Source organism: Oncorhynchus kisutch, linkage group LG24 (assembly GCF_002021735.2).
Source record: "Oncorhynchus kisutch isolate 150728-3 linkage group LG24, Okis_V2, whole genome shotgun sequence".
NCBI classification, from domain to species: domain Eukaryota; kingdom Metazoa; phylum Chordata; class Actinopteri; order Salmoniformes; family Salmonidae; genus Oncorhynchus; species Oncorhynchus kisutch.
Window position 1 is genome coordinate 20598796 of NC_034197.2, and position 26777 is coordinate 20625572.

The following is a 26777-nucleotide window of genomic DNA, read 5'->3' on the forward strand; positions in this document are numbered from 1 at the left end:
TTTTGGAGTCACTTTTGTTGTAAATAAGAATACTTTATGAACACTTCTACATTAATGTGGATGCTAGCATGATTACAGATAATCCTGAATAAACTGTGAATAATGATGAGTGAGAAAGTTAAAGGGTCAAAGATCATACCCCAAAACATGCTAATCTCTCACTATTACCAATAACAGGGGAGGTTTTCATCTTTTGGGAGTATGACCTTTTGACTCTCTCATTATTCACAATTTATTCAGGATGATCCATAATCATGGTAGCATCCACATTCTCATTTCCAATCAAAGGTACTCCAAAATGACACGATACACTATTTACCATTCATTTCTATTAAGCACAAAATAATCTGAAACAACCAAAACTAACTGAAAATGTATCCAACAAGTTTGGAGAGTCACAAGCTTTTTATAGTCATTACGTGCTGGGAATATTGGACCAAATACTTTTGACTAGTTCTATACGAATCTTAAGGGGTGTCAATCATTTTGAACCCTACCTTTTTGAGAGAAAAAAGTATTACATGTTAAACAAAGTCTCTTTCTCTCAGCAATTGTATTAGTATGAAATCATTTAATTTCCCAAATGTTTTTAGCATACAATATATTGTAGCTCAGTATTTGAATTATTTATTTTATACAGTCATTATTGCTCATCTTTATCAAGATCGTCAATCATTTCGACCCCACTGTATGTAAGCACAGAGTTACAAATGGAATAAACAAACTCACAGTCAATAACACAATAGGAAAAAAAATCTATATACAGTGTGTGCAAATGAGGTAAAATTTGTGAGGTAAGGCAATAAATAGGTCGTAATGGCGAAGTATTTACAATTTAAACACTGGAGGGATAGATGTGACTTCATGTGCAGAAGATGAATGTGCAAGTAGAGATACTGGGGTGCAAAGGAGCAAAAAATAAATAAATACCAATATGGGGATAAGGTAGTTGGGAGGGCTATTTACAGATGGGCTATGTACAGCTCTGACAACTGATGCTTAAAGTTAGTAGGGGAGATATGAGTCTCCAGTTTCAGTGATTTGTGCAATTCGTTTCAGTCATTGGCAGCAGAGAACTGGAAGTATAGGCGGCCAAAGAGGAATAGGCTTTGGGGGTGACCAGTGAAATATACCTGCTGGAGCGTGTGCTACGGGTGGGTGCTGCTATGGTGACCTGTGAGCTGAGAAAAGGCGGAGCTTTACCTAGCAAAGACTTATAGTTGACCTGGAGCCAGTGGGTTTGGCGACGAATATGAAGCGAGAGCCAGCCAACGAGAGCATACAGGTTGCAGTGGTGGGCAGTGTATGAGGCTTTGGTGACAAAACGGATGCAACTGTGATAGACTGCATCCAAATTGCTGAGTACAGTGTTGGAGGCTATTTTGTAAATGACATCGCCAAAGTCAAGGATCGGTAGGATAGTCGGTTGTCTAGCCCAGCTGATTTGTACGGGTCCAGATTTTGCAACTCTTTCAGAACATCAGCTATCTGGATTTGGATAAAGGAGAAATGGGGGAAGTTTGGGCAAGTTGCTGTGCGGGGTGCAGGGCTGTTGACCGTGGTTGGGGTAGCCAGGTGGAAAGCACGGCCAGCTGTAGAAAAATGCTGAAATTTTCAATTATCATGGATTTATCGGTGGTGACAGTGTTTCCTAGCCTCAGTGAAGTTGGCAGCTGGGTTGGAGGTGCTCTTATTCTCCATGGACTTCACAGTGTCCCAGAACTGTTTGGAGTTTGTGCTACAGGATGCAAATTTCTGTTTGAAAAAGCTAGCCTTTGCTTTCCTAACTGCCTGTGTATATTGGTTCCTAACTTCCCTGAAAAGCTGCATATCACAGGGGCAGGATGATTTTGTACAGGTCAAGGGCAGTCAGGTCTGGAGTGAACCAAGGGCTATATCTGTTCCTGGTTCTACATTTTTTGAATGGGGCATGCTTATTTAAGATGGTGAGGAAAGCACTTTTAAAGAATAACCAGGCATCCTCTACTGATGGAATGTGGTCAATATTCTTCCAGCATACCCGGGCCAGGTCGTTAGAAAGGCCTGCTCGCTGAAGTGTTTTAGGGAGTGTTTGACAGTGATGAGGGGTGGTCGCTTGACCGCAGACCCATTACGGACACAGGTTGAAGACAGCAGAGGTGTATTTAGAGGGCAGGTTGGTCAGGATGATATCTATGAGGGTGCCCGTGTTTACAGATTTGGGGTTGTACCTGGTAGGTTCATTGATAATTTGTGTGAGATTGAGGGCATCTAGCTTAGACTGTAGGACAGCCGGGGTGTTAAGCATGTCCCAGTTTAGGTCACCTAACAGTACGAGCTTTGAAGATAGATGGGGGGGGCAATCAATTCACATATGGTGTCCAGGGCACAGCTGGGGACAGAAGGTGGTCTATAACAAGCGGCAATGGTGAGAGACTTGTTTCTGGAAAGGTGGATTTTCAGAAGTAGAAGCTTGAATTGTTTGGGCACAGACCTGAATAGTATGATAGTACTCTGCAGGCTGTCTCTGCAGTAGATTGCAATTCCCTTTGGCAGTTCTATCTTGTCGGAAAGTGTTATAGTTAGGGATGGAAATTTCAGGATTTTTGGTGGCCTTCCTAAGCCATGATTCAGACACGGCTTGGACATCCGAGTTGGCAGAGTGTGCTAAAGCAGTGAGTAAAACAAACTTAGGGAGGAGGCTTCTAATGTTAACATGCATGAAAAAAAGAATTTTATGGTTACAGAAATCAACAAATGAGAGCGCCTGGGGAATGGGAGTGGAGCAAGGCACTGCAGGGCCTGGATTAACCTCTACATCACCAGAGGAACAGAGGAGGAGTAGGATAAGGGTACGGCTAAAAGCTATAAGGACTGGTCGTCTAGTGCGTTCAGAACAGAGAGTAAAGGGAACAGGTTTCTTGGCGTGGAAGAATAGATTCAAGGCATAATGTACAGACAAGGGTATGGTAGGATGTGAATACAGTGGAGGTAAACCTAGGCATTGTGTGATGATGAGAGAGATTTTGTCTCTAGTGACATCATTTAGAACAGGTGAGGTCACCGCATGTGTGGGAGGTGAAACAAAATGGCTAGCTAAGGCATATTGAGCAGGGCTGGAGTCTCTACAGTGAAATAAGACAATAATCACTAACCAAAACAGCAATGGACAAGACATATTGACATTAGGGAGAGGCATGCGTAGCCGAGTGATCATAGGGACCAGTTGGAGGCTAGGCGAGCTGGAGACATGGCGATTCAGACAGCTAGCGGGCCGGGGATAGCAGAAGGGCCTTAGGGGGGACGTCGCGACAGAAGAAAGTCTGTTGTAGCTCCCTCGGACGGTTACGTCGGCAGACCAGTCGTGTTGGATTGGCAGGGCTCCATGTCGGCAGTAAAAGGGTCCAGGCCAATTGGCAAAATAGGCATTGTAGCCCAAGAAATTGGCTGATGGTCCTCTTCAGCTAGCAGTCCGATATGCTCTAGACAGCTAGCGGGCCACGGCCAGCAGGCTAGCGGATGGGCCTTCAGGGAACGTCGCGACGGAGGAGCCTGTTGACACTCCTCGGGCGAATCACGTCGGTAGACCAGTCGTCGTGGAATCGGACAGCCCACCTGCCAACACAGACACACCACATGTATTTACATGTTTTATTTTACCAGTTAAGTTGACTGAGAACACATTCTAATTTAAAGCAACAACCTGTTACAGAGGAGAGGAATGATTAGGTGGCCATGATGGTATGAGGGTCAGATTGGGAAATTAGCCAGGACACCGGGGTTAACACCCCTACTCTTACGATAAGTGCAATGGGATCTTTAGTGACCACAGAGACGGCACCCTAAACACATCGGCCTGCCATCTATGGATTTAGTAGTAGTGGGACTGCTAAGCTAAAATATCCATAAAGATTGTTCATTAATGTGATAAAAGCAACACATTTGGCATAGAGGTGAATGTATGTATTCTGAAAAGATTTAGATAAGCACATCAGACAGTCACTCATACCTTGTTACTTCCTATTAAATATAGCTTGTTTGAGTTGGGTTGATGCCTCCGAACATTAGGAGTGTACTTCCTAAACTGGATTACATCAAAATCTGGGCTATGCAGATGAATCCGGACATTCTGGTATTGACTGAAACTTGGATCTCTGGGGACATTCTGAACTCTGATATTTTATATTGAGTGTTATAATGTGTTCAGAGCTGACAAACATTTCGCTGTCTCTTTACTGAAAACCATTTCCCTTCCCCAAATAGTTTTGCTGCTATATTTAAGCCTTTGTCTGGGGAAAAATCTAACTGTTATAGGGGTCTACCATCCTCCCCCCACTAACGTTTATGCACTCGAGGAGTTAACTAGTTTATTAAATTAGAAGTTATTACCCTGGGTGACCTAAATTATGATTGGGATTTTCAGGCTTCAGACAGACAATCTAAACTATGTGTAATTATCTAAACCTAACCCAGCTGGTGACTAAGCCTACACGGCCCAACCCTAAAGAGCCTTCAAAGTCAACTCTGATTGATCTTATCCTAACGAATACACCAGAGAAATATGTTTCTACTGGTGTCTTCACCCAAGACATTAGTGATTATTGCCCAGTTGTTTGTGTCAGAGATGTGAGAATACAAAAAAAACTAAGCCTTGTCACATCACAAAGAGGAACTTTAAAAACATTTTTACATTATCTTTATTTTATTGACCTTGATTGTATTTCCTATCCCTGAACCTGATCCATCTTTAGCTTTGAGCCTTTTTGAAGATGTCTTCAATACTATTTTTAGATAATCATGCTCTCTTCAAAAAAGGTAGATTGAATGACTGGTACACTTCGGAATTATCAGAAGTCATTCATAAAAGAGACCATGCTTGGGTCAAGGTCAGGAACACAAGCTTAGGCCTTGACTGGCATGCTTTATTAAGCAACTGAGGAATCATTTTGTAAGACAAATCAAAAAGTCTCAAATCTGACTATGTAACCGGTCTTTCAGATTGTAATGGGAACCCTGCTAAATTCAGGAAAACTGTCAAATTCCTGATGGGTTCTACTTCCTCCTCTCTGCCACAACAAATTAGTTGGCATCATTACGGAAAGAATGCAATCAATTGAGGTATTTAATCACCATTTTATTTCAGCGGGATCCATCTTTGTAAGAACTTCTAAGCTTATTCACAATGATAGTGTTCCACTTTTTGGGACCTACGATCTTCACTATTTAAACACGATCCGTCAACTTGTCGGGATGTGTCAAAACTATAGTCTGTCACGCCTGCACCCGCTGTTCCCCCCTGGCGCTCGAGGGCGCCAGGCTCCTCAGTATTACACACTCCTGCCACCATCATTTCGCAAACCTGCCTTTCCACGTCATGCGCATCAGCGTATTATTGGACTCAATCACCTGTTTATTACCTCCCCTATATGTCAGTTCCCCATCTCTGCTCCCCGCTGCTGCATTGATTGTCGAATGTCGTTGTTTTGCCCGTGTGCCGACACTGTGCCTGTCTTGTTTCATGTCTGTTCTTCATTAAATGTTGACTCCCCGTACCTGCTTCTCGTTTCTGGCGTCGGTCCTTACACAGTCAGATTTTACAGCTATGCAGGAATCCCTTTCTGATTTACAACTTGTGCTTAATACAGGCAAAACAAAATACATGTTGTTTTCAAACTCTCGTAAGAATGTTAAAGATGAACTACATTACTACTAGTCATTAGTTGGTTCTCCAATCGAATGTGTTTCTGTCAATATAAATACTATAGGCATTTGGATTTATATGGATTTGACATTTATAAAACATAGATGAGCTGGTTAAGAAGCTAAGAGTTAAAGTTGTTATTTTCCTACAGAAACAGATTGTGCTTTTCTCTAAGCAGTGGGAAGCAGATTATTCAGTCAACCTTTTTATCTGTTCTTGATTATGGTGATATTATTTATTAAAAGGGCAGCTGTTTAAACCTTTGGATGCCATCTACCATAGTGCCCTTGGTTTTGTTGACAGGTGACAGTTTTGATCTTCATCACTGCATCCTATATCAAAAGGTTGGCTGGACTTCGCTCAAGACCCGTATATCTCTACATTACTCCCTTTTTGTTTACTAGGCCCTACTTCATAATTTCTGTCTTACCTAACTTTGCTGTTGAAGTATAGACACCAGGGTTGTGTAACCAGTTCACAGGACTGGATAACTCGAGGTTCCTTGGGTCTCCACCGAGCTAGGTAGATCTGCTTTTAGTTTTAATGCACTGTATTCCTGGAACAAAATTCTAAATACATTTCATCTTGATGTTCTGGTTTTGTTTGGGCAATTTAGAGTATTGATTGGGGACTCATTTGTGGAGTAACTGTTTTTCTGGGTGATTTTATGTTTTATATATAGTTATAGTTTGGGCATATACAGGGCACATTTGTAAAGGAGACCTAGGTCTAAATATAAACAGTACAGTACCTTAGCCATGGGGCAGATATCGGACATGTTCCAGGGCTTGCAGGTCTTACAGAGAGGACACATCAGGTAGCTGTTCCCACTGCTACAGATCTCCTTGCTGTGGACAGTCAGGCACAGAATCACATACACAATTCACCACTCAAAAGTAGTGAAGTGAGTGCGATTTCAGACACATTTGAATTATTATTACCCGTTGATTGCTTGCTACAGAGTACATCACCAGAGGCTCTCTGGCTTTTATACAGTGCAGTGATTGATATTACTAAACCACAATGAACATGAAGAGTTACACTAATGTCTTTGGGCCTGTAAGAGACTCAAAGCTTTTCTTCCTTCGCTATGTTATTGAATCTTTAGACTCCCTATCTTTATGGCCTGGTAAATCGACTGAGTCCCCACCAAGCCATCAAACACTGGTCCCGAGAAAGTATTCTCTCGTGGACAGATTCTGAGTGTAAACAAACGACGAGAAAACAAGTGACAAAGTTATGTACACATTTAACTACTGGGTAACGGAGATTACTGAGAAAACAATGGTCAGCAGTTGCCATGGAAACACATTGGAGACACAGGGAACATTGACAAGACATGGTAGCTCAGTTAGAAGAGCATGTTGTTTAAAATGCCAGTTTGATGCCTGGGATCGCCCATACGTAAAATGTATGCACGCATTACTTTAAGTTGCTTTGGATAAAAGTGTCTGCTAAATGTCCAATAGTATATTATTATTTTCCCCCTGACACACGCATAGACGGACACACGTTTTCACTCTCTCACACACCTTACTTCCTGGTCGAGGTTTGATGGTCAAACAGTGGGTGCGTTAGAGCGCATAGTTTGAGTGTTGCAGGGAAGCTAAAGCATATGTTCATATTCCTGTGTTGTATTGAAGTTTAAAACATGGTTTACCACGATTATTGATGTGTGGATATGTATCATGTGTAATATATTTCCTAAATGTTTTTGTTGACCTTTTTCATGCCTTTATTGAAGTTAATTGTCAATTATGTAATTGGTATAGTTTGTGATGCATTCTGGGTGATGTTACTATAAGACACACACACAGCGAAGCAATGCATTATGTCCTAAGACTGGTACAGGCGGCCTGCGTAACTAAATTGAGCCTGTACATTTGCAGAGCTCCAGACTGCGACTTACACTAAGCCACTCTGTTGCTCAAATTATACTGTAATTATATTGTAATAGCACCTCTTTGAGCGTTCTTTTGGTCTCGATTTGTAGTAAAGATAATTATAATAAGAGCTCTATACTGTACAGTTTTCAAACCATGAACCTTGATTACAGGCAAAGAAATTAATGTGTTAGAAAAGCATTGTAAGTGATTGAGTTTCAAGACTCATGCAGGAGTGTTGGTGCCCTCGGACATGACTCCTGACACAAAGACAAAGGTCCCCACCACTGCCGCGGGGAGCAGCCAGGCTGTGTAGAAGCCTACAGAGAGGACCAGAGAGACAAAAACCTCTCTCACACACACAACACAGTGGGAAATTCTCACAAAACTGTACTGTTGTGGTAAATTGACCACATATCTTCACAAAAATGGACATTGTATAAAAGAGAATAGATATTGTAGCATTAATTTCATCCAAGTCTTCTTGAGTATGATGTGTAAATCTCAGATTTTTTGGGATGTGTTCAGTTTCATGAATCCCCCTCACCAACAAGTGTAACCATAAAAGCAGTACAGAATTAAATGATGGTATTGTATCAGATGTACTATGAGGAATTCTGCTTACCCAGCCAGGCAAAGTAAAAGGCTATCTTCTCTCCAAAGTATTCTCTGATGTGGTCCAGTGGCTGGTACTTGTTCCACTTAGACCAGCGGGCCCAATACTGGAACAAGACCTGCCTCTGGTTGAGCTCATCTGGACACGCCTCATACTCTGGCAGCTCAAATGGGCCCTGAGAAACACACACACGTACGCACCTACACATGCACACACAAACTCACTTGCCGCACACACAAACACGCACACGTGCACATGGATGCAAGTGCGCACATATACACACACACACACACACTGCTGTAATAGGCAGATGTCATTATGAGTAGCGGTACATTAAGAATGTATCTGACCTAGGTCTCCCGGGTGGTGTAGTGGTCTAGGGCACTGCATTGCAGTGCTAGCTGGGCCACCAGGGAATCTGGGTTCGCGACAAGGAGGTCCGTGGGTCGACGCACAATTGGCCTAGCATCGTCCGGGTTAGAGAGGGTTTGGCCGGTAGGGATATCCTTGTCTCATCACGCACTAGCGACTCCTGTTGTGGGCTGGGAGCAGTGCACGCTAACCAGGTCGCCAGGTGCACGTTTCCTCCGACATATTGGTGCGGCTCGCTTCCGGGTTGGATGCGCGCTGTGTTAAGAAGCAGTGCGGCTTGGTTGGGTTGTGTTTTGGAGGACGCATGGCTTTCGATCTTCGTCTCTCCCGAGACCGTACGGGAATTGTAGCAATGAGAGAAGATAGTAACTACTAACAATTGGATACCACGAAATTAGTGAGAAAAGGGGTTAAAAAAAAGAAAAAAAGAATGTGTCTGACCTCATGCAAGGGAAACGCTGCAGTGTATGCCCCCTCGTTGAGCAGTCGAGCCATGCCCACCTCCGTGCTCTTCCTCTTGCCATACACCATACTTGCCAGAAGCTTATACACCTGCCACGGAAAGCCAATTGGACATATAAGAATGACATAGATTGATGTAAAGCCTATTGACCACATATACAGTGCATTCGAACCCCTTGACTTTTTTCATTTTGTTACGTTAAAGTCTTATTCTAAAATGGATTTAAGAAAAAAGTGTTAATCAATCTAAACCCAATACCCCATAATGACAAAGCAAAAGCAGTTTAACATTTTGCAAATCTATTAATAATAAAAAAACAGGTCAATCTTGTTTCCATTGATCATCCTTGAGATGTTTCTACAATGTGATTGGAGTCCACCTGTGGTAAATTAAATTGATTGGACATGATTTGGAAAGGCACACACCTGTCTATTTAAGGTCCCACAGTTGACAGTGCATGTCAGAGCAAAAACCAAGCCATGAAGTCGAAGGAATTGTCCGTAAAGCTCCGAGACAGGTTTGTGTTAAGGCACAGATCTGGGAAGGGTACCAAAATCAATGCAGTGGCTTAAATGGAAGAAGTTTGGAACCAACAATAATCCCTAAAGCACGGCCAAACTGAGCAATGGGAGGAGAAGGGCCTTGATCAGGGAGGTGACCAAGAAGCCGATTGGTCACTCTGACAGAGTTGCAAAGTTCCTCTGTGGAGATGGGAGAACCTTCTAGAAGGACAACCATCTCTTCAGCACTCCACCAAACAGGCCTTTATGATAGAGTGACCAGACGGAAGCCACTTCTCAGTAAAAGGCACATGACTGCCCACTTGGAGTTTGCCAAAAGGCACATAAAGGACTCTCCGACCAGGAGGAACAAGATTCTCTGTTCTGATGAAACCCAGATTGAACTCTTTGGCCTGAATGCCAACCAGCACATCTGGAGGAAACCTGGCACCATCCCTATGGTAAAGCATGGTGGTGGCAGCATCATGCTGTGGGGATGTTTTTCACCGGCAGGGACTGGGAGACTAGTCTGGATCGAGAGAAAGATGAACAGAGCAAAATATAGAGATCCTTGATGAAAACCTGCTCCAGAGCGTCACGTGTGTTCCCTCTCCGGCCTCTAGGTCACCAGGCTGCTCGTTATGGCACACCATCGTTACGTGCAGCTGCGCTTCATCAGACTCACCTGGACTCCATCACTTCCCTGATTACCTTCCCTATATACAGTGCCTTGCGAAAGTATTCGGCCCCTTGAACTTTGCGACCTTTTGCCACATTTCAGGCTTCAAACATAAAGATATAAAACTGTATTTTTTTGTGAAGAATCAACAACAAGTGGGACACAATCATGAAGTGGAACGACATTTATTGGATATTTCAAACTTTTTTAACAAATCAAAAACTGAAAAATTGGGCGTGCAAAATTATTCAGCCCCTTTACTTTCAGTGCAGCAAACTCTCTCCAGAAGTTCAGTGAGGATCTCTGAATGATCCAATGTTGACCTAAATGACTAATGATGATAAATACAATCCACCTGTGTGTAATCAAGTCTCCGTATAAATGCACCTGCACTGTGATAGTCTCAGAGGTCCGGTAAAAGCGCAGAGAGCATCATGAAGAACAAGGAACACACCAGGCAGGTCCGAGATACTGTTGTGAAGAAGTTTAAAGCCGGATTTGGATACAAAAATATTTCCCAAGCTTTAAACATCCCAAGGAGCACTGTGCAAGCGATAATATTGAAATGGAAGGAGTATCAGACCACTGCAAATCTTCCAAGACCTGGCCGTCCCTCTAAACTTTCAGCTCATACAAGGAGAAGACTGATCAGAGATGCAGCCAAGAGGCCCATGATCACTCTGGATGAAGTGCAGAGATCTACAGCTGAGGTGGGAGACTCTGTCCATAGGACAACAATCAGTCATATATTGCACAAATCTGGCCTTTATAGAAGAGTGGCAAGAAGAAAGCCATTTCTTAAAGATATCCATAAAAAGTGTCGTTTAAAGTTTGCCACAAGCCACCTGGGAGACACACCAAACATGTGGAAGAAGGTGCTCTGGTCAGATGAAACCAAAATTGAACTTTTTGGCAACAATGCAAAACGTTATGTTTGGCGTAAAAGCAACACAGCTCATCACCCTGAACCCACCATCCCCACTGTCAAACATGGTGGTGGCAGCATCATGGTTTGGGCCTGCTTTTCTTCAGCAGGGACAGGGAAGATGGTTAAAATTGATGGGAAGATGGATGGAGCCAAATACAGGACCATTCTGGAAGAAAACCTGATGGAGTCTGCAAAAGACCTGAGACTGGGACGGAGATTTGTCTTCCAACAAGACAATGATCCAAAACATAAAGCAAAATCTACAATGGAATGGTTCAAAAATAAACATATCCAGGTGTTAGAATGGCCAAGTCAAAGTCCAGACCTGAATCCAATCGAGAATCTGTGGAAAGAACTGAAAACTGCTGTTCACAAATGCTCTCCATCCAACCTCACTGAGCTCGAGCTGTTTTGCAAGGAGGAATGGGAAAAAAATTCAGTCTCTCAATGTGCAAAACTGATAGAGACATACCCCAAGCGACTTACAGCTGTAATCGCAGCAAAAGGTGGCGCTACAAAGTATTAACTTAAGGGGGCTGAATAATTTTGCACGCCCAATTTTTCAGTTTTTGATTTGTTAAAAAAGTTTGAAATATCCAATAAATGTCGTTCCACTTCATGATTGTGTCCCACTTGTTGTTGATTCTTCACAAAAAAATACAGTTTTATATCTTTATGTTTGAAGCCTGAAATGTGGCAAAAGGTCGCAAAGTTCAAGGGGGACGAATACTTTCGCAAGGCACTGTATGTCACTCCCTTTGGATCCTTTTCCAGGGGTCATTGTTTCTGTTCCATGTCTGTGCGTTGTTCGTGTTTCTTATTTTGTATTTTGTTGTGTTTATTTATTGAAACACTCACTCTCTGAACTTGCTTCCCGACTCTCAGCGCACATCGTTACAAGAAAAAAGACCTCAGACTGGGTCCAAGGTTCACCTTCCAACAGGACATCAACCCTAAGCACACAGGCAAGACAATGCAGGAGTGGCCTCAGGACAGGTCTCTGAAAGTCCTTGAGTGGCCCAGCCAGAGCCCGGACTTGAACCCGATCAAGCTTCTCTGGAGAGACCTGAAAATAGCTGTGCAGTGACGCTCCCCCTCCAACCGAACCCAGCTTGAGAGGATCTGCAAAGAATGAGAGAAACTCCCCAAATACAGGTCTGCCAAGCTTGTAGCGTCACACCCAAGAAAACTCGAGGCTGCAATCGCTGCCAAAGGTGCTTCAACAAAGTACTGAGTAAACGGTCTGAATAATGATGTAAATGTGATAGTTTTTTATTTTTAATACCTTTGCTAAATTTTCTAAAAACATGTTTTCGCTTTGTCATTATGGGGTATTGTGTGTAGATTGATGAGGGAAAAAAATTGTATCCATTTTAAAATAAGGCTGTAACAAGATGTGGAAAAAGTCAAGGTGTCTGAATACTTTCTGAAGGCACTGTAGGTAGGCCTATATATGTCCACCTAAACTGAGTACATAAAACATTAAGAACATCTGCTGTCCATTTCATTGACTGACAAAGTAAAAACTATGATCCTAATTGAGATCACTTGTTAAATACACTTCAATCAGTGTAGAATGTAGATGAAGGGGAGGAGACAGATTAAATAAATATTTTTAAAACAATTGAGACATGGATTGTGTATGTGTGCCATTCAGGGGGTGCCTTTAAACAGGGTATGGTAGTAGGTGACAGGCGCACCGGTATGTGTCAAGAACTGCAACGCTGCTGTGTTTTTCACACTCAACAGTTTCCCCATGCGTGTCAAGCATGGTCCACCACCCAAAGGACATCCAGCCAACTTGACACAGCTCTGGGAAGCATTGGAGTCAACAAGCAAAAAAGTAAAGTACTCAAGTAAAAATACTTTAAAGTACAACTTAAGTATTTTTTTAAGTATCTGTACTTTACAATTTATATATTTGGACTACTTTTGCTTCACTACATTCCTATAGAAAATAATGTACTTTTTACTCCATACATTTTCCCTGACACCCAAAAGTACCTGTTACATTTTGAATGCTTAGCGGGACAGGAAAATGGTCCAATTCACTCACTTATCAAGAGAACATCCCTGGTCATTCCTACTGCCTCTGATCTGGAGGACTCACTAAACACAAATGCTTTGTTTGTAAATTATGTATGTGTGTTGTAGTGTGCCCCTGGCTATCCGTAAATTGAAAAAATAAATAATAATTGTGCTGTCCGATTTGCTTACTATAAGCAATTTGAAATTATTTATACTTTTGATACTTAAGTATATTTAAAACTAAATAATTTTTGACTTTTACTCAAGTAGTATTTTTCTGGGTGACTTTCACTTTTACTTGAGTAATTTTCTATGAATGTATCTTTACATTTACTCAAGTATGACTATTGTGTACTTTTTCCACCACTGGCCAGCATACCCGTCGACCGCTTTAAAACACCTTTTGGAATCCATGCCCCGTTGAATTGAGGCTGTTCTGAGGGAAAAGGGGGGGTTGCAACTCAATATTAGGAAGGTGTTCTCAATGTTTTGTACCCTCTGGGTGTATATCTGGGGTACGTCCATCACTACACAACACATGGGTAAAGATATAAAAAAGTCAATGGATGCACTCACTATACGGTGTCTCTGTGTGTTAGTGAAGTTGGTGTCATGGTCCTCAAAGCCAAGGAACCTGAGAAGGACAAACTGAGCCAGGTTAAACCTGTAGTCATTTGTACACATACAGACAGCTCTATGAGGATCAGTACGCAATGAGGCTCAACTAAAGTTTGAGGATCCTCAATCAAAACCTATATTAGGAAGTTTCCGGGATGATTTATTTTAAATTTATTTAACCTTTATTTGACTAGGCAAGTCAGCGAAGAACAAATTCTTATTTACAATGACGGCCTACACCGGCCAAACCCAGGCAACGCTGGGCCAATTGTGAGCCGGGGATTGGGATTCCCAATCACGCCCGGGTTGTGATACAGCCTGGATTCGAACTAGGGTAGTAGTGACGCCTCTAGCACTAAGATGCAGTGCCTTAGACCGCTGCGCCACTTGGGAGCCCCACTTCTCCATCTAGGTACTCACTTCTCCATTTGACTTGCGAAAGGCACAAGTGTAGTAGTCCAGTGGCCTGCTGGGCATGGACTCAGCCATGATGTTGGGAATGCATAGCTTCCGAAGGATCCAGTCAGACGTATAGAAGTCTGGGTTTGGTTGAGCCTGATACACAAAAACAATGTTCTTCATAACACACCATAGTATTGGGATTAACGTATTCTATACTACTGTATTTGGTACTAGCACTGACCTGTAGGGGCACTCTTAGAATGAGCTCCTCTGCGTAATAAACCAACACATCCCAGGGGGCGCTAACTTTCAGATAATGGATGGATTTTTTCCTCTCTCACTGTCTCCTCCTAATGCCAAAAAAATCATTACATTACAGAACAGTCACAAAATAATGAATTATTTAGTACAGTATGCCACATAAGCATTATTAGACTGACCATAGAACTGTCAGAGCATTAACATTAAGGAGCAATTGTCCTCTCTAAGGTAACATGCAAATATAATGTTATTGGGAAAGTAGGAACACTAGATCTAACTACTTGTTGAGCTAGGTGATCTAGTGTACATCAAATGTCATATGTTACCTTTTCCAGCAGCAGGCCGGTATTCTGCAGGTTTTGGGTGAATTTGTCCCTCCATCGAGCCAGCTGAGTCTTTTCTCCATTCAGACCTGCTTCTCTCCTCCTCTGGGACTCCCCCGACCTCCCTGACATGCCCTTACACCAGTAAATAATGTAACACCTACTCAGTAAGATTTTAAAGGGTAGGGAGAGGACCAGCATTATCTTAGGGGTGGTGAATGCTGTAGGGCATATGAGAGGGGAGGGGAGTTTTCTGATCTTCCTTTCGGAGTGTATTGCCCCAGTCTTCATTAATACACACAATGTGTGTATTGGTTCTCTCACTGGCACATACTCATGAATAATGAATTATTACCATTAGAAGAAGCCCAGCCTTTTCAGCTTGGCCACACCTCTCTCACAGCCAAGTCACTTATCGGTATTGCTAAATGTGCCAATACACCAGTACATAGATACGGTCTTAACATAAGGGACCAGGGTGGGGCTTTGTTAGTTGGATTGGGATACATTTTTCATGCCCGAAAACTGCAGAGGTGTTCTGATTCAGAAGAACACACGTGCTTCTTGGTTTTTGTTTTCCATCTGCTGCTTTTCATCTCTACCCCTCCCCCATTACCGCAGTCACAACATAGGGAGAGAGAGAGAGGTGGAAGGGGGTCGGGGTAGTGTGAAATATTAACAATCGCCAGAGAGGGGTTATAAAGCTGAGCTTCTAGGAAGCTTCTAGATTTGAGAAGGGGATGGGAGGAGTAGAGAAGGGGAGACAGTGTCAATGCCACTCATGCCGGGACTCATGCTTTTACAAGAGGAGGAACAACAGATCCTTTGTGCTCATTAAAACATGACACCAACCACTAGCCAAGAATGAGGAAACTAGCCAAAGCTTACACAGTACAACTGCATTCTAGAAGTGATGCATGCATTCTCATATGTCAGAAGGAGCTCCTTGTTTCCAGTAAGTTTAAAACTGGTTCATCACTCAGGAGTTCTGAATGTTACAAGCTGCCACACTTCTTGATAGGTAACATTAGTCACAAAACTTCATGCTGAACCAGTGTTATAAAACAACAGTATTTTTTTGTTTTTTATACACTTGGATGAAATGGCCTCTAAGCTGTGGACAAAGGAGGAAATTAGCTGTCCAGTCTGTTTGAACACCCTAACAGAGCCTACAACTCTTCCATGTGGACACAACTTCTGCCTCGACTGTATCAGAAAATGCTGGGATGAGAGTGGTAGTATCAGCAGCAGAAGCAATGCGGTTTCCTGCTGTCCTTACTGTCGAGAGACATTCAGATTGCGCCCCACACTGACTAAGAACTCAATACTGGAAAAGATGGTGGAGAAGCTAAAGACTACTTTACTCGATACCTCTCCTGGGTATCCGTACGATGGGCCTGAAGACGTGGTGTGTGACGTGTGTACTCTTCTAGGGTCCAGGAGGAAGGCAAAGGCTGTGAGGGCCTGTCGGGAGTGTAAGCTGTCCTACTGCCAGTCTCACCTTAGAGCCCACCTGGATATCCTTTTGTTACAAAAGCACACTCTGGTGGGTGTGGTGGTCAAGGAGCTGCAACTGGAGAAGCTGTGTCCCCAGCATGACAAACCTCTGGACATGTACTGCAGACTTGAGAGGAGGTGTATCTGTTCTCTGTGTGCAGTTGAGGAACACAAAAGCCACCAAACTGTCTCCGCTGAGACTGAACGGGCCAAGAAACAGGTGGGTTTTCATAACCAAAGGACATTTGAATTTGGATAATTCGATAAATATTGTAAGTGAGCTTCTAGACTTGAGAAAGGGATAGGGGGAGGATAGGGAGAGGATAGGGATAGGATAGGGAGAGGGGTAGACAGTGTCAGTGCCACTCATGCTGGGTCTCATGCTTTTACAAAAAAGGAGGAACGATAGATCCTTTGTGCGCATAGAAAAAAACTACGAGGTCATCTTTTTTATAGTTACCATGACACCAACCACCAGCCAACAATGAAGAAACTAGCAAAAACGTACACAGTACAACTGCATTCTAAAAGTGTTGCATGCATTCTCGTGTCAGAAGGAGCTCTTATTTCCAGTAAGTCTCAAACTGGTTCATCCCTCACGAGTCCTGAATGTTACACTTCCTGATAGGTAACATTAGTCACAAAACTTCATGCTGAACCGGTGTTATAAAACAACATTATTTATTTAAAAAATGTATACACTGTGACAAAATGGTCTCTAAGCCGTGGACAAGGGAGGACATCAGCTGTCCAGTCTGTTTGAACACCCTGACATCTTCCATGTCGACACAACTTCTGCCTCGACTGTATCAGAAAATGCTTGGATGAGAGTGGTAGTATCAGCAGCAGCAACGAAGATTCCTTCTGTCCTTACTGTCGAGAGACATTCTGCAGGTGCCGCACACTAAGAACCCAATTCTGGAAAAGATGGTGGAGAAGCTAAAGTAGATTACTTTGCTCGACTGAAGACGTGGTGTGTACTCGTGTATAGGCTGGGAGGAAGGCAAAGTCTGTCAAGGCCTGTCGGGAGTGTAAGCTGTCCTACTGCCAGTCTCACCTTAGAGTCTACCTGGATAACCATCTGTTACAGAAGCACCAGGGATGCAAACTGCTGAGGGCCCAAAAAGGTCACTGAAACATGCAAAAAATCCCTGCTTGGGGGAAATGCAGGTTAACTAATTAAACAAAAAATAATATGATTTACATGATCAGTCTGTGTGTAAAATAAAAAGTGGTTAATGTGAACCTAACTCACAGCTGAAAAAATGTAAAGAAAGCAATCCAATGTTGTTTGTTGCCTAGACTTTACTGCAATTGAGAAAGAACAATACACAAATATTGCAGTTAGCCATGACATTCTTTATAATAGAACGTTTGTGACCACACGCATCTAAACACATTTTAAATTAGAAATAGAATTAAACAAATATACTTTCTATTTTTGCTCTATAATAGTGGCCACTAGACATCGATCAAGTGCACAAAACTACATGTGTGCAGAAATAACGTTCACTGAGTAAAAAATGTTATAATCCCATTCACACACAAGTGTTACTGTCAAGTTCAACACAAAAGCAATATCTTTGGGCTACACTACAAATTATTACATTGTACACTTTCTGCCTATGGACATCTGTTCTACAATGTGCCAGCATTCTTTGTTTGAATAATTGATCTCTTTCAGGCAGAGAGTACAGCTGGCATACCCCTTCTTATCTACTGTATTGAAAAAGTGAGAAAGAGGGAAAGTCTATGGTGTTCCTTTCACCTCTATGGTGGCATCCACCTTAAGCCAGGCCCAGCTCCAGCTACACTTGTTTAATAACAAGCAATGCCCAATTTTCACCTAATTCTCTCATTCTGAAAATTAACCATATACTGTAGAGGGAAAACATTTGTTCACAGTAGTTTGTTTGTTAGCTAACTATAACTAGTTAAAATTTAACACAGATTGCCAAGGTCCAGTAAGCAACTAACGTTAACGCTTTATAACTTGAGGAACGGCAAGGGGTCATAGCGAATTGTCAATTGTCAAGCAGCAGGTGGGTTTTCATTTGTATGTGGATAATTAGATAAATATTGTCAGTGAGTAGCTCCATGAACAAGACCTCTAGATATGCACAAGTGGAACATTTAAAGTAAATTAAAGTATGATCTGTTGGAACGAGAGTGGTAGGTGTGGGACAGTATGCAATGTTTTGAATACAGTTCTAACTCAAACCTACTGTTCTTAGGTCAGTATGGCCTACCATATTGCATGTTGGAGTGAGAATTATTATGGCCTTCTTAACTGAAATGTATGGGTTTGTTCCTTAAGGCACTGTTGGCAGTGGAACAGATAAAATCCAACAGTAAACTCCAGATGAAAGAGGAGCTGCTGACACAACTGGGAGAGGCTGCGGGATCTCTTAAAGTGAGTTACAAAAAAGTAGATAACAATACTGAGCCACCATTGAGTTTGCCACCCTTCGGCATGCTGTGCCAGTGGAGGCTCGTCCAGGCAGGAGGATGGTCCTCCTCATTAACGTACCCTATGTTCCAAAATAGAGCCTTGATGATGACATAAAATTATTGACTAAACAACTAGGATGCTGTCGACTAAACAGAATATGATATGTAGGTTCCCATTCTCATACTAACATAACACTTAGAATGCATGCCCGGACCATTGCTAAGTAGTACTACGGTAGAGTGGATATTGGAATAGAGCCCATGTTTGACTGTACTCCCACTCCCTGTAGGGATTTGCACAAGCTGCAGTGGAGGTCAGTGACATGATCTTCGTTGAGCTGATCCACTCCCTAGAAAAGAGGAGAGCAGAGGTGAGGGACTCCATCAAAGATAGGGAGAAGACTCTGGCTGCTCAGGCAGCAAGAGCAGAGACACGACTGAGACAGGACATAACAACACTGCAAAGGAGAAACAGCGATCTGGAGAAACTCGCCCAAACACAAGACAGCATACTCTTCCTCCAGGTAACTTCCCTTTGGGACACACACACATGCCATCCCCCAGGTGGTAGTGCCAACCGGGTCTCAATGCTGAGCCAAGTCTTTATAAGCTGACACGTGCACGCAATTAATGCTGCATTTAGATGGTATGAGGTAGACAGCAAACAGGATGACATTGTTTTCAATGAGAATATGACGGTAAATGCCGTTGAGGCTGGCGGTGAATGGTGTCAGCAGGCACGGTAGACGGGAGTTGCCGCCAGAGTTCAAATATTTCAACATCTGCCTTAGCGTTGTTTTCTGCTGGATGTTGATTTGCACTGTTTAACGGAAATCATCATAGCAACGCGTACCGTCTCGCTGGCTTGCTTTTGCCGCCACCCTCTCTTGTTTTCTTGTCCCCCATGCTGACTGTATGATGGTTTTTGCATCAATCATCTAAACGCAGCCTCAGTCAGTTTTCCAGCTGTGCGGCTGCTGGTTCTATGGGCATGCCTTTGTTTCTTTCTTTTTGTACATATTTATGTTTCGTCATGATCTGAACAATTAATAATCAGCTTGGTCAAGAAAGAGCTGGCCCTGGGCCTAAAGTAAAGTGGCAGTCTCATGGGTGCATATACAGTCATGGCTAAAAGTTTTGAGAATGACACAAATATTAATTTCCACAAAGTTTGCTGCTTCAGTGTCTTTAGATATTTTGTCAGATGTTACTATGGAATACTGAAGTATAATTACAAGCATTTCATAAGTGTCAAAGGCGTTTATTGACAATTACATGAAGTTGATGCAAAGAGTCAATATTTTTTCTTAGGCAAAATTGTGAGTGAGCCCACTCCCTTGGCTGAGAAGCAACCCCACACATGAATGGTCTCAGGATGCTTTACTGTTGGCATGACACAGGACTGATGGTAGCGCTTACCTTGTCTTCTCGGGACAAGCTTTTTTTCCGGATGCCCCAAAGAATCGGAAAGGGGATTAATCAGAGAAAATGACTTTACCCCAGTCCTCAGCAGTCCAATCCCTGTACCTTTTGCAGAATAACAGTCTGTACCTGATGTTTTTCCTGGAGAGAAGTGGCTTCTTTGCTGCCCTACTTGACACCATGCCATCCTCCAAAAGTCTTCGCCTCCCTGTGTGTGCAGATGCACTCACATCTGCCTGCTGCCATTCCTGAGCAAGCTCTGTACTGGTGATGCCCCAATCCCGCAGCTGAATCAACTTTAGGAGACGGTCCTGGCGCTTGCTGGACTTTCTTGGGCACACTGAAGCCTTCTTCACAACAATTGAACCGCTCTCCTTGAAGTTCTTGATGATTCGATAAATGGTTGATTTAGGTGCAATCTTACTGGCAGCAATATCCTTGCCTGTGAAGGCCCTTTTTGTTCAAAGCAATGATGACGGCACGTGTTTCCTTGCAGGTAACCATGGTTGACAGAGGAAGAACTGATTCCAAGCACCACCCTCCTTTTGAAGCTTCCAGTCTGTTATTCGAACTCAATCAGCATGACAGAGTGATCTCCAGCCTTGTTCTCGTCAACACTCACACCTGTGTTAACGAGAGACTCACTGACATGATGTCAGCTGGTCCTTTTGTGGCAGGGCTGAAATTCTGTGGAAATGTTTTTTGGGGATTCAGTTCATTTGCATGGCAAAGAGGGACTTTGCAATTAATTGCAATTCTTCTGATCACTCTTCATAACATTCTGGAGTGTTTGCAAATTGCCATCATACAAACTGAGGCAGCAGACTTTGTGAAAATGTATATTTGTGTCATTCTCAAAACTTTTGGCCACGACTGTACATTCAATACCTCGTCACGCACGTTTACTTCTCACATTTATGCACACATCAAATCAGGTTACAGACAGTTAACTAAGACCCTAGACTTAGTGAGTGCAACGATATTAGCAGGCCAGTTATTGGTTTCGTAACAGTACATAATAAGGAAGGTATGAGACCAAAAACTTATTGATTAATGCTTCTCTGGTCTCTGTAGAGGTGGCAACCCATCAGCCTGCTGCCGGATCGTGAACCTAGTGTTATCAGTGAAAGACATTCATTTGGAGCTGTGATGTCAATTATCACTGAATTCAAGGAGCTGCTTAAGGACATGAATGTTGACTTCTTAGAAAAGATTAAACAAGCAGGTTAGTAAGGTAACTTAAACGTTTTACTTGTGAAATTGGTGGCAGCGGTGAGATTTTCTTCAGTCTGTGAATGGAGGAGGGTTCTGTTTAAATGGAAAGATAATACAAGAATACAAACTTACAATAACCTATTTGGGCATTTCTTGATCCTCTTTGCAGTTGCAAATGTGGACATTTTGGAATCTCCAGTACCCATGACCAAACCTCAGGGCAGGCAAGGTAAGACATTTGCCTCTAGTCTTTTTTCCTGCACACCAAAGAATGAAAATGAAATCATGGATTTTCCACTTTTTTCTTCAAGTGAGAAGAGCCCATTCTGAATGCCAGCCAATGCCACCGGTGCCATTGCAAAAAGCATGGAGCAGTAAGTGTATCCTTATTTTCGTTGCAGAATATTATTTATTGAATGTTATTATTGAATGTGGACCCTAAGGTAGTGTCTCTACAACTAGTCGAATGCCCAAACTGTTAACTAAAATACTAACACTCGTCTCTCCAGTAAGCAGAGATTTCACATTTGGAATTCCTAAGACCAGACCCGACTTCTTACACTGTGAGTCATTGTAACAGAGTTATGGCTTTGCATGTACAGTAAGGCTAGTTTTAACAAGAAGGAATGTGAAAGAGAATAACCCGAACAGTGAAGACTGTTGTCTCTTTTTGTTCAGATGCTTTTCAACTCACTCTAGACACTGATACAGCACACCGCAACTTGTGCTTCTCTGACCAGAACCGCAAGGTGACTCTGGTCAAGTCCAGAGGTCAATCCAGGACCAGGTCACGTCTCCCGAAGACCTTTGACTTCTGGGAACAAGTGCTGTGCTGGGAGGGCTTGACCGGTGCCCGTTACTACTGGGAGGCAGATTGGAGAGGCAAAGGAGTGTTCATTGGAGTGACCTATGAGAGCATTCAGAGGGGAGGCAGGGGACTAGCGTGTGGCCTGGGGTACAATGTAAAGTCATGGAGCTTACAGTGCTCTGACACCAGTTACTCAGCATGGCACGATAACATTGAAACCAAGATCACTGCCAAGGTCTCATCCCCTAGAATAGGGGTTTATTTAGATCACAAAGCAGGAACTCTGTCTTTTTACAGCATCTCTGACTCCTCCATGATTCTGCTCCATAGTTTTTTGTCAGAGGACTTCTCAGAGCCACTGTATCCTGGTTTTGGTGTTGGGGTACAATCCTCGTTGATACTTTGCCAATTGGGGAGACAACGACAATTGAGGACATAGACATGCCAATCACTCTTTGCAACTGACTTGTAAGATTTTTTCACATATTATTAGGCTATTTTGCATTCAGAACTACAATGAACCCAATCTGTAATGTATCAAAGTTTTGTATCAAGCTGCTCAGTGCCATATTTGTTATCCTTAGCTATCCAATCTTTTCTGATCTACAAGTTCCAAGGGGTTATGGGGGCTTCTGGACATGGTATCCCTCATGGTGTTGATCCCAAGAATGCTTTAGTAGTAACCACAGTTAATAACTGTTACATTCCGGTACATAGATACATGGGATTTAGATAGCGTTTCCAAAGACCAAAAGGTGCCTTATATTAATTTCAAAGAAACTAAAATCCAAACAAAAACACAGCTAAATTAAACTGAAGCAAAACAGGAAACCAAAAAAAGGCTGCTGAGAGAATAGTCTAGTCCTTTACTCTCCAGTCATAGTTACAAGCCAGGCATCCAGACGGCAGGGACTTTGTTCAATAACTTAGCTTAGAACACCCGTGTTAAGGTCATTAAAACAAAGACTAGTTGTTGAAAAGCTATGGTTTGAATTTCTTTATTCATGTTCTATTCACAAGGTTTTTTGTACATTTGTTATTAGCAATATAAAAACACTAAATACATGCAGGTTTTAGTGTGATGATCACAGGTTATCATACAATAGAGCAATCCCATTAGTTTCATACATTTCAAATAAAAAAAGACAGCTAAACACAATACAAAGAATATATATATAGATATAAAAACAAACGTAAAAACTATTTTATTTTCACAAGTAGTCAATCAAAAGAAGTAATCCACCATTGGCCAGCAATGTCCAACATTTAAATTACTGTTCATAAAGACAAACTTCACTTAACTCTGGATATGAAGCCAAGATGCTTCATATTTCCTTTCCTCAATCAAATATTGACAAACCTTTCAAATACTTAAGTATCGCAATTGTACATTTCTCTAGAACATAATTTAACATTCTTACTTCCAGTGAGCTCTCTAACTCCACTGCTTAGAAAACTAAGGGATAAGTACCAACAAAAGAAAGGGGATATAAAATAGCGGAAGTCAGTTGAAACTAAAATGTAGGACATGGTTTCTCTGGCTTGAGGTGTTGGGTCTTTTCTGCATGGGATCTAGGGTACTACATTTAAATTATTTGTAACATTTCTAACCTGAGAAGCTAAATTCTGGGATGTCGGCTTCCCACGCCTACAGAAACAGTAGAATAGAGGCAAGACCACGTGGCACTTAAAATGCTCAAAGCAGAGAATGTTTAGTAATTACGCCTATTACTATAATGCAATTGGAGGACAGGGAACACACACATTGTGTATTCACAACCCAGCAAATTAATTTCACTGATTTTTAATCATGTTCGATTAGAAGCCAGCAGCAGTATAAGGCCACATTCAAGAGTAGTACTTTATTTGGTCAAAACAGGGCCTGAGGCCATTATCGCCAATCAAATGAAGGTAATGAAAAAGGACACGATTATTAGGAGCAACAGGCAATTAAACTGAAACCCTCCAGAAACCTTCTCCTGATGATTGAAGTAAATTCCACAGTAACAGAGTGATCCTGAGACTCAAGATTTTTCACTTTAAAAAAATCTATGGTGAACAAAAAACTGATTGCAAAATTAAACAAACCACAACGACAACTTTTAAAAATGTTAATTGAAAATTTGACAAACACATTTACTGTTCAAGTAGATGTGTTTTTGTCAAATGTTCTGTGGAAATAGTTCAAAGTAGTCCTTGTGCAGAGTTGTATGGTTTGTTTAACTTTGCAATCACTGTTTTTTTGTTTGGCATACATTTTAAAATCTTAGCATCACTCTGCCCTTGAGCAATTTCAGGATAGCCATGGCATTGGATAAATTCCCCTCTTGTCAACAGCAACACAAAAATCTTACTTTCACATAACATGTCTACATAAATAATTAGCTACATTGTCAAACAAATGAATGTGAGGATTTGCATTTAATTATGTGGGGGATACATTGTAAGGGGTAAATCTGATTAATGCGATGACAAATCAGATTAATAAAGTAGTGTCATCTCTAGTCAAACTGCTTTTTATTTATTTACTAATGCATATGGACTGGTTGTACTATAACTACTGGACTAAAAGCAATGGTCTGTCATTGCGCAACAGAGTCTCCAGAGCAATACAATTACAGGTTGTGCAATAAAGTAGGGATGCACTGATGCCTCCACCTGTTGTAGAACATTGACATATCCCACATCTTGACCAGGCCACTTGCAACACATACAATGCAATGACAGACACTCCCCTCAAAAGGATAGAGGTGTGTGCCAAATGACTAGAACAAACCACGGAAAATAAAAGCAAATATATCCCCTTTATAAATTGCATACAATTCGACTCACATAACAAGTCGTGTTACAAATAAACAACTATTTGCTCCCATTTGTGCTTATATTTAAAAGCAGCACTGAACATGAACTTCGCACAGAACCCCAATGAACTTATCAATACCCTCAAATAAAATCACCACGGCTGAAACCCAAAAGCAATGTGCAATCTCGCATTCAACAGCAAGTTACTCTCTCCTCTCATCCTTCTTGTTAAAAGTGTATCCATGCTAGGTTGAGACCATTCTCCGCTCTGATACTTTAATATTAACTTTGACCATCCAACCCGACCTAACTAAAAGGTGGAAAACCCAATGGTAAACCTAGATGGCCGACCAAGGCAAGAGATGAGTGCTGTAACTAATAGTGTATGCCACTTCAAGTGACTGAAGAATAACTATCACAACCTTTGCATGGGAGAGAAGGGTTTTGTTTGAAGTATTTGACAACAGACACACCTATACAAGACTAAATCAATGTAGGTCTGGATTCATGGAGAGATGGGCAATGTACATTTGCGTAAGGATTGATAAAAATACAATACTATCATTCAATACTATACCGCGTTTTACATACGCACTAGACATGTAGTGTGTTGGTTAAGGTTCAAAAGAACCTCATATGTGAGTGAATGTCTTATTCTATAACGAGTGCACCTCCTCCCCTGACGGCCGACTCAATGAGAAGAGGAAAGTCAAGCAGAACGTACACATACATACATACATACATATAGGGCTGGCACAACTACCGTGTAATTGTGTAACTGACGATTATGGATGAAGACAATCATGAAAATAAAATAACAGTAAAAAAAATATATATATATATTTTTTTACATTGAATGAGCTGACTGAAGACAGGACCACAGGCATTGTGCAGTTGAGTCCCTTTCAGAGGTAACATGGACTCTTTACAACATGATGAAACTTTGTTGCTCCTTGCTGAAACAAGCAAGATGTTTTAGCAACAGTCTTTAGTTGCCTAGGCAATGACCCCCTCTCTGCAGCAGCAGCACGTGCAGTAAGGAGCGAAGGAGAGGAGAAAGTGAGTGTTTAAAAAAAAATTATATAAAAAACATTTTGCTACTCAAACGATTAAAACAGTGACCAGTCATTTGCCTGACCAATAACCGTCATCCAAAATGCCATGACTGTCACAGCCCTACATACATATTTGTGAAGGCCAGGAGTGTGAACGGAGATTCAAACTGCTGTCTGTCTCGCAACATCCCATGAAGACACATCCTCATATGCTTAACTTACCGTATACTCTTTATAATGTAGACACAACGGAGGGTGCGTTTCCCTCTATCTATATGGCTGTTGTCATAATTATATGTAACAGGTTTGGTGTGAATTCCATTCAAACTCAGTCACCCAGTTGAAATAAAATTTGACAATTGAACAAATCCACATAGAAAATAATGGTACATTTTCTATTCACTTGCAGAATTGATAACATTTGAATGCAATTGACTACGACCCTGATGTGTAGAGTAGCAATAGATAGGAGTGTTAGTGAAAGCCTTTTGTCCTATCTGTCCATCCACCAGTCTGTCAGCACCAGGGCTCTCTCTGGGCACGTCCCCGGGCAAGGCTGTCACTTCTCTGCCAGGCACTCCTCATCAGAGCCAAGGCCTCGCCACAATGCTTCTGCACCGACGGCTCTGACACCCTCCTACGAGGCAGACACACCTGGATCACAAGAAAAGAGGGTTGAAAAGAAAGTGCGAGAGACAAAGAGAGCAAGAGAGGGACAGAGACACAGGGAAATCATGTTATTGAGCTGATCCTTTTTTACTGTGATCCTTGCCT

At 42.0% G+C, this 26777-nt stretch overlaps 2 protein-coding genes and 1 long non-coding RNA gene across 7 annotated transcripts in view; 1 reads left to right on the forward strand and 2 right to left on the reverse strand.

Annotated features, from left to right (window-relative positions):
- Positions 1 to 2504: 2504 nt before the first annotated feature.
- Positions 2505 to 15036, reverse strand: LOC109868983 (uncharacterized). 2 transcript variants are annotated; one of them, XR_002251973.2, is made up of 7 exons: positions 14757 to 15036; positions 14411 to 14519; positions 14188 to 14322; positions 13726 to 13783; positions 8189 to 9103; positions 6432 to 6528; positions 2505 to 3594 (listed from the first exon to the last, which is right to left on the reverse strand). It is a non-coding gene; the product is annotated as an uncharacterized LOC109868983 (long non-coding RNA). The 2 variants fall into 2 exon arrangements; XR_002251972.2 differs by having other exon boundaries at positions 13726 to 13797.
- Positions 15037 to 15687: 651 nt separating this feature from the next.
- On the forward strand, positions 15688 to 25722 carry LOC109868961 (E3 ubiquitin-protein ligase TRIM16). Of its 2 annotated transcripts, none has more exons than XM_020458746.2 (8): positions 15688 to 16470; positions 18568 to 18663; positions 18992 to 19225; positions 21198 to 21348; positions 21508 to 21567; positions 21650 to 21712; positions 21848 to 21901; positions 22017 to 25722. In XM_020458746.2, exons 1-8 carry the CDS (start codon positions 15856 to 15858, stop codon positions 22583 to 22585), a joined length of 1842 nt encoding a protein of 613 aa, XP_020314335.1. In that variant the 5' UTR covers positions 15688 to 15855; the 3' UTR covers positions 22586 to 25722. The 2 variants fall into 2 exon arrangements, with proteins under 2 accessions (XP_020314335.1, XP_020314336.1); XM_020458747.2 differs by having other exon boundaries at positions 15691 to 16470; positions 22079 to 25722.
- plekhm2 (pleckstrin homology domain containing, family M (with RUN domain) member 2) overlaps positions 23131 to 26777 on the reverse strand; it is a 29857-nt gene continuing 26210 nt past the window's right edge. For all 3 annotated transcript variants that reach the window (XR_004205137.1, XM_020458741.2, XM_020458740.2), the window contains one exon: positions 23131 to 26657. Coding sequence is in view for 2 of the 3 variants with exons in the window: in XM_020458741.2 (XP_020314330.1) it covers positions 26520 to 26657 (138 nt within the window). In the remaining variant the exon portion in view is untranslated. The remainder of the gene's footprint in view (positions 26658 to 26777) is intronic.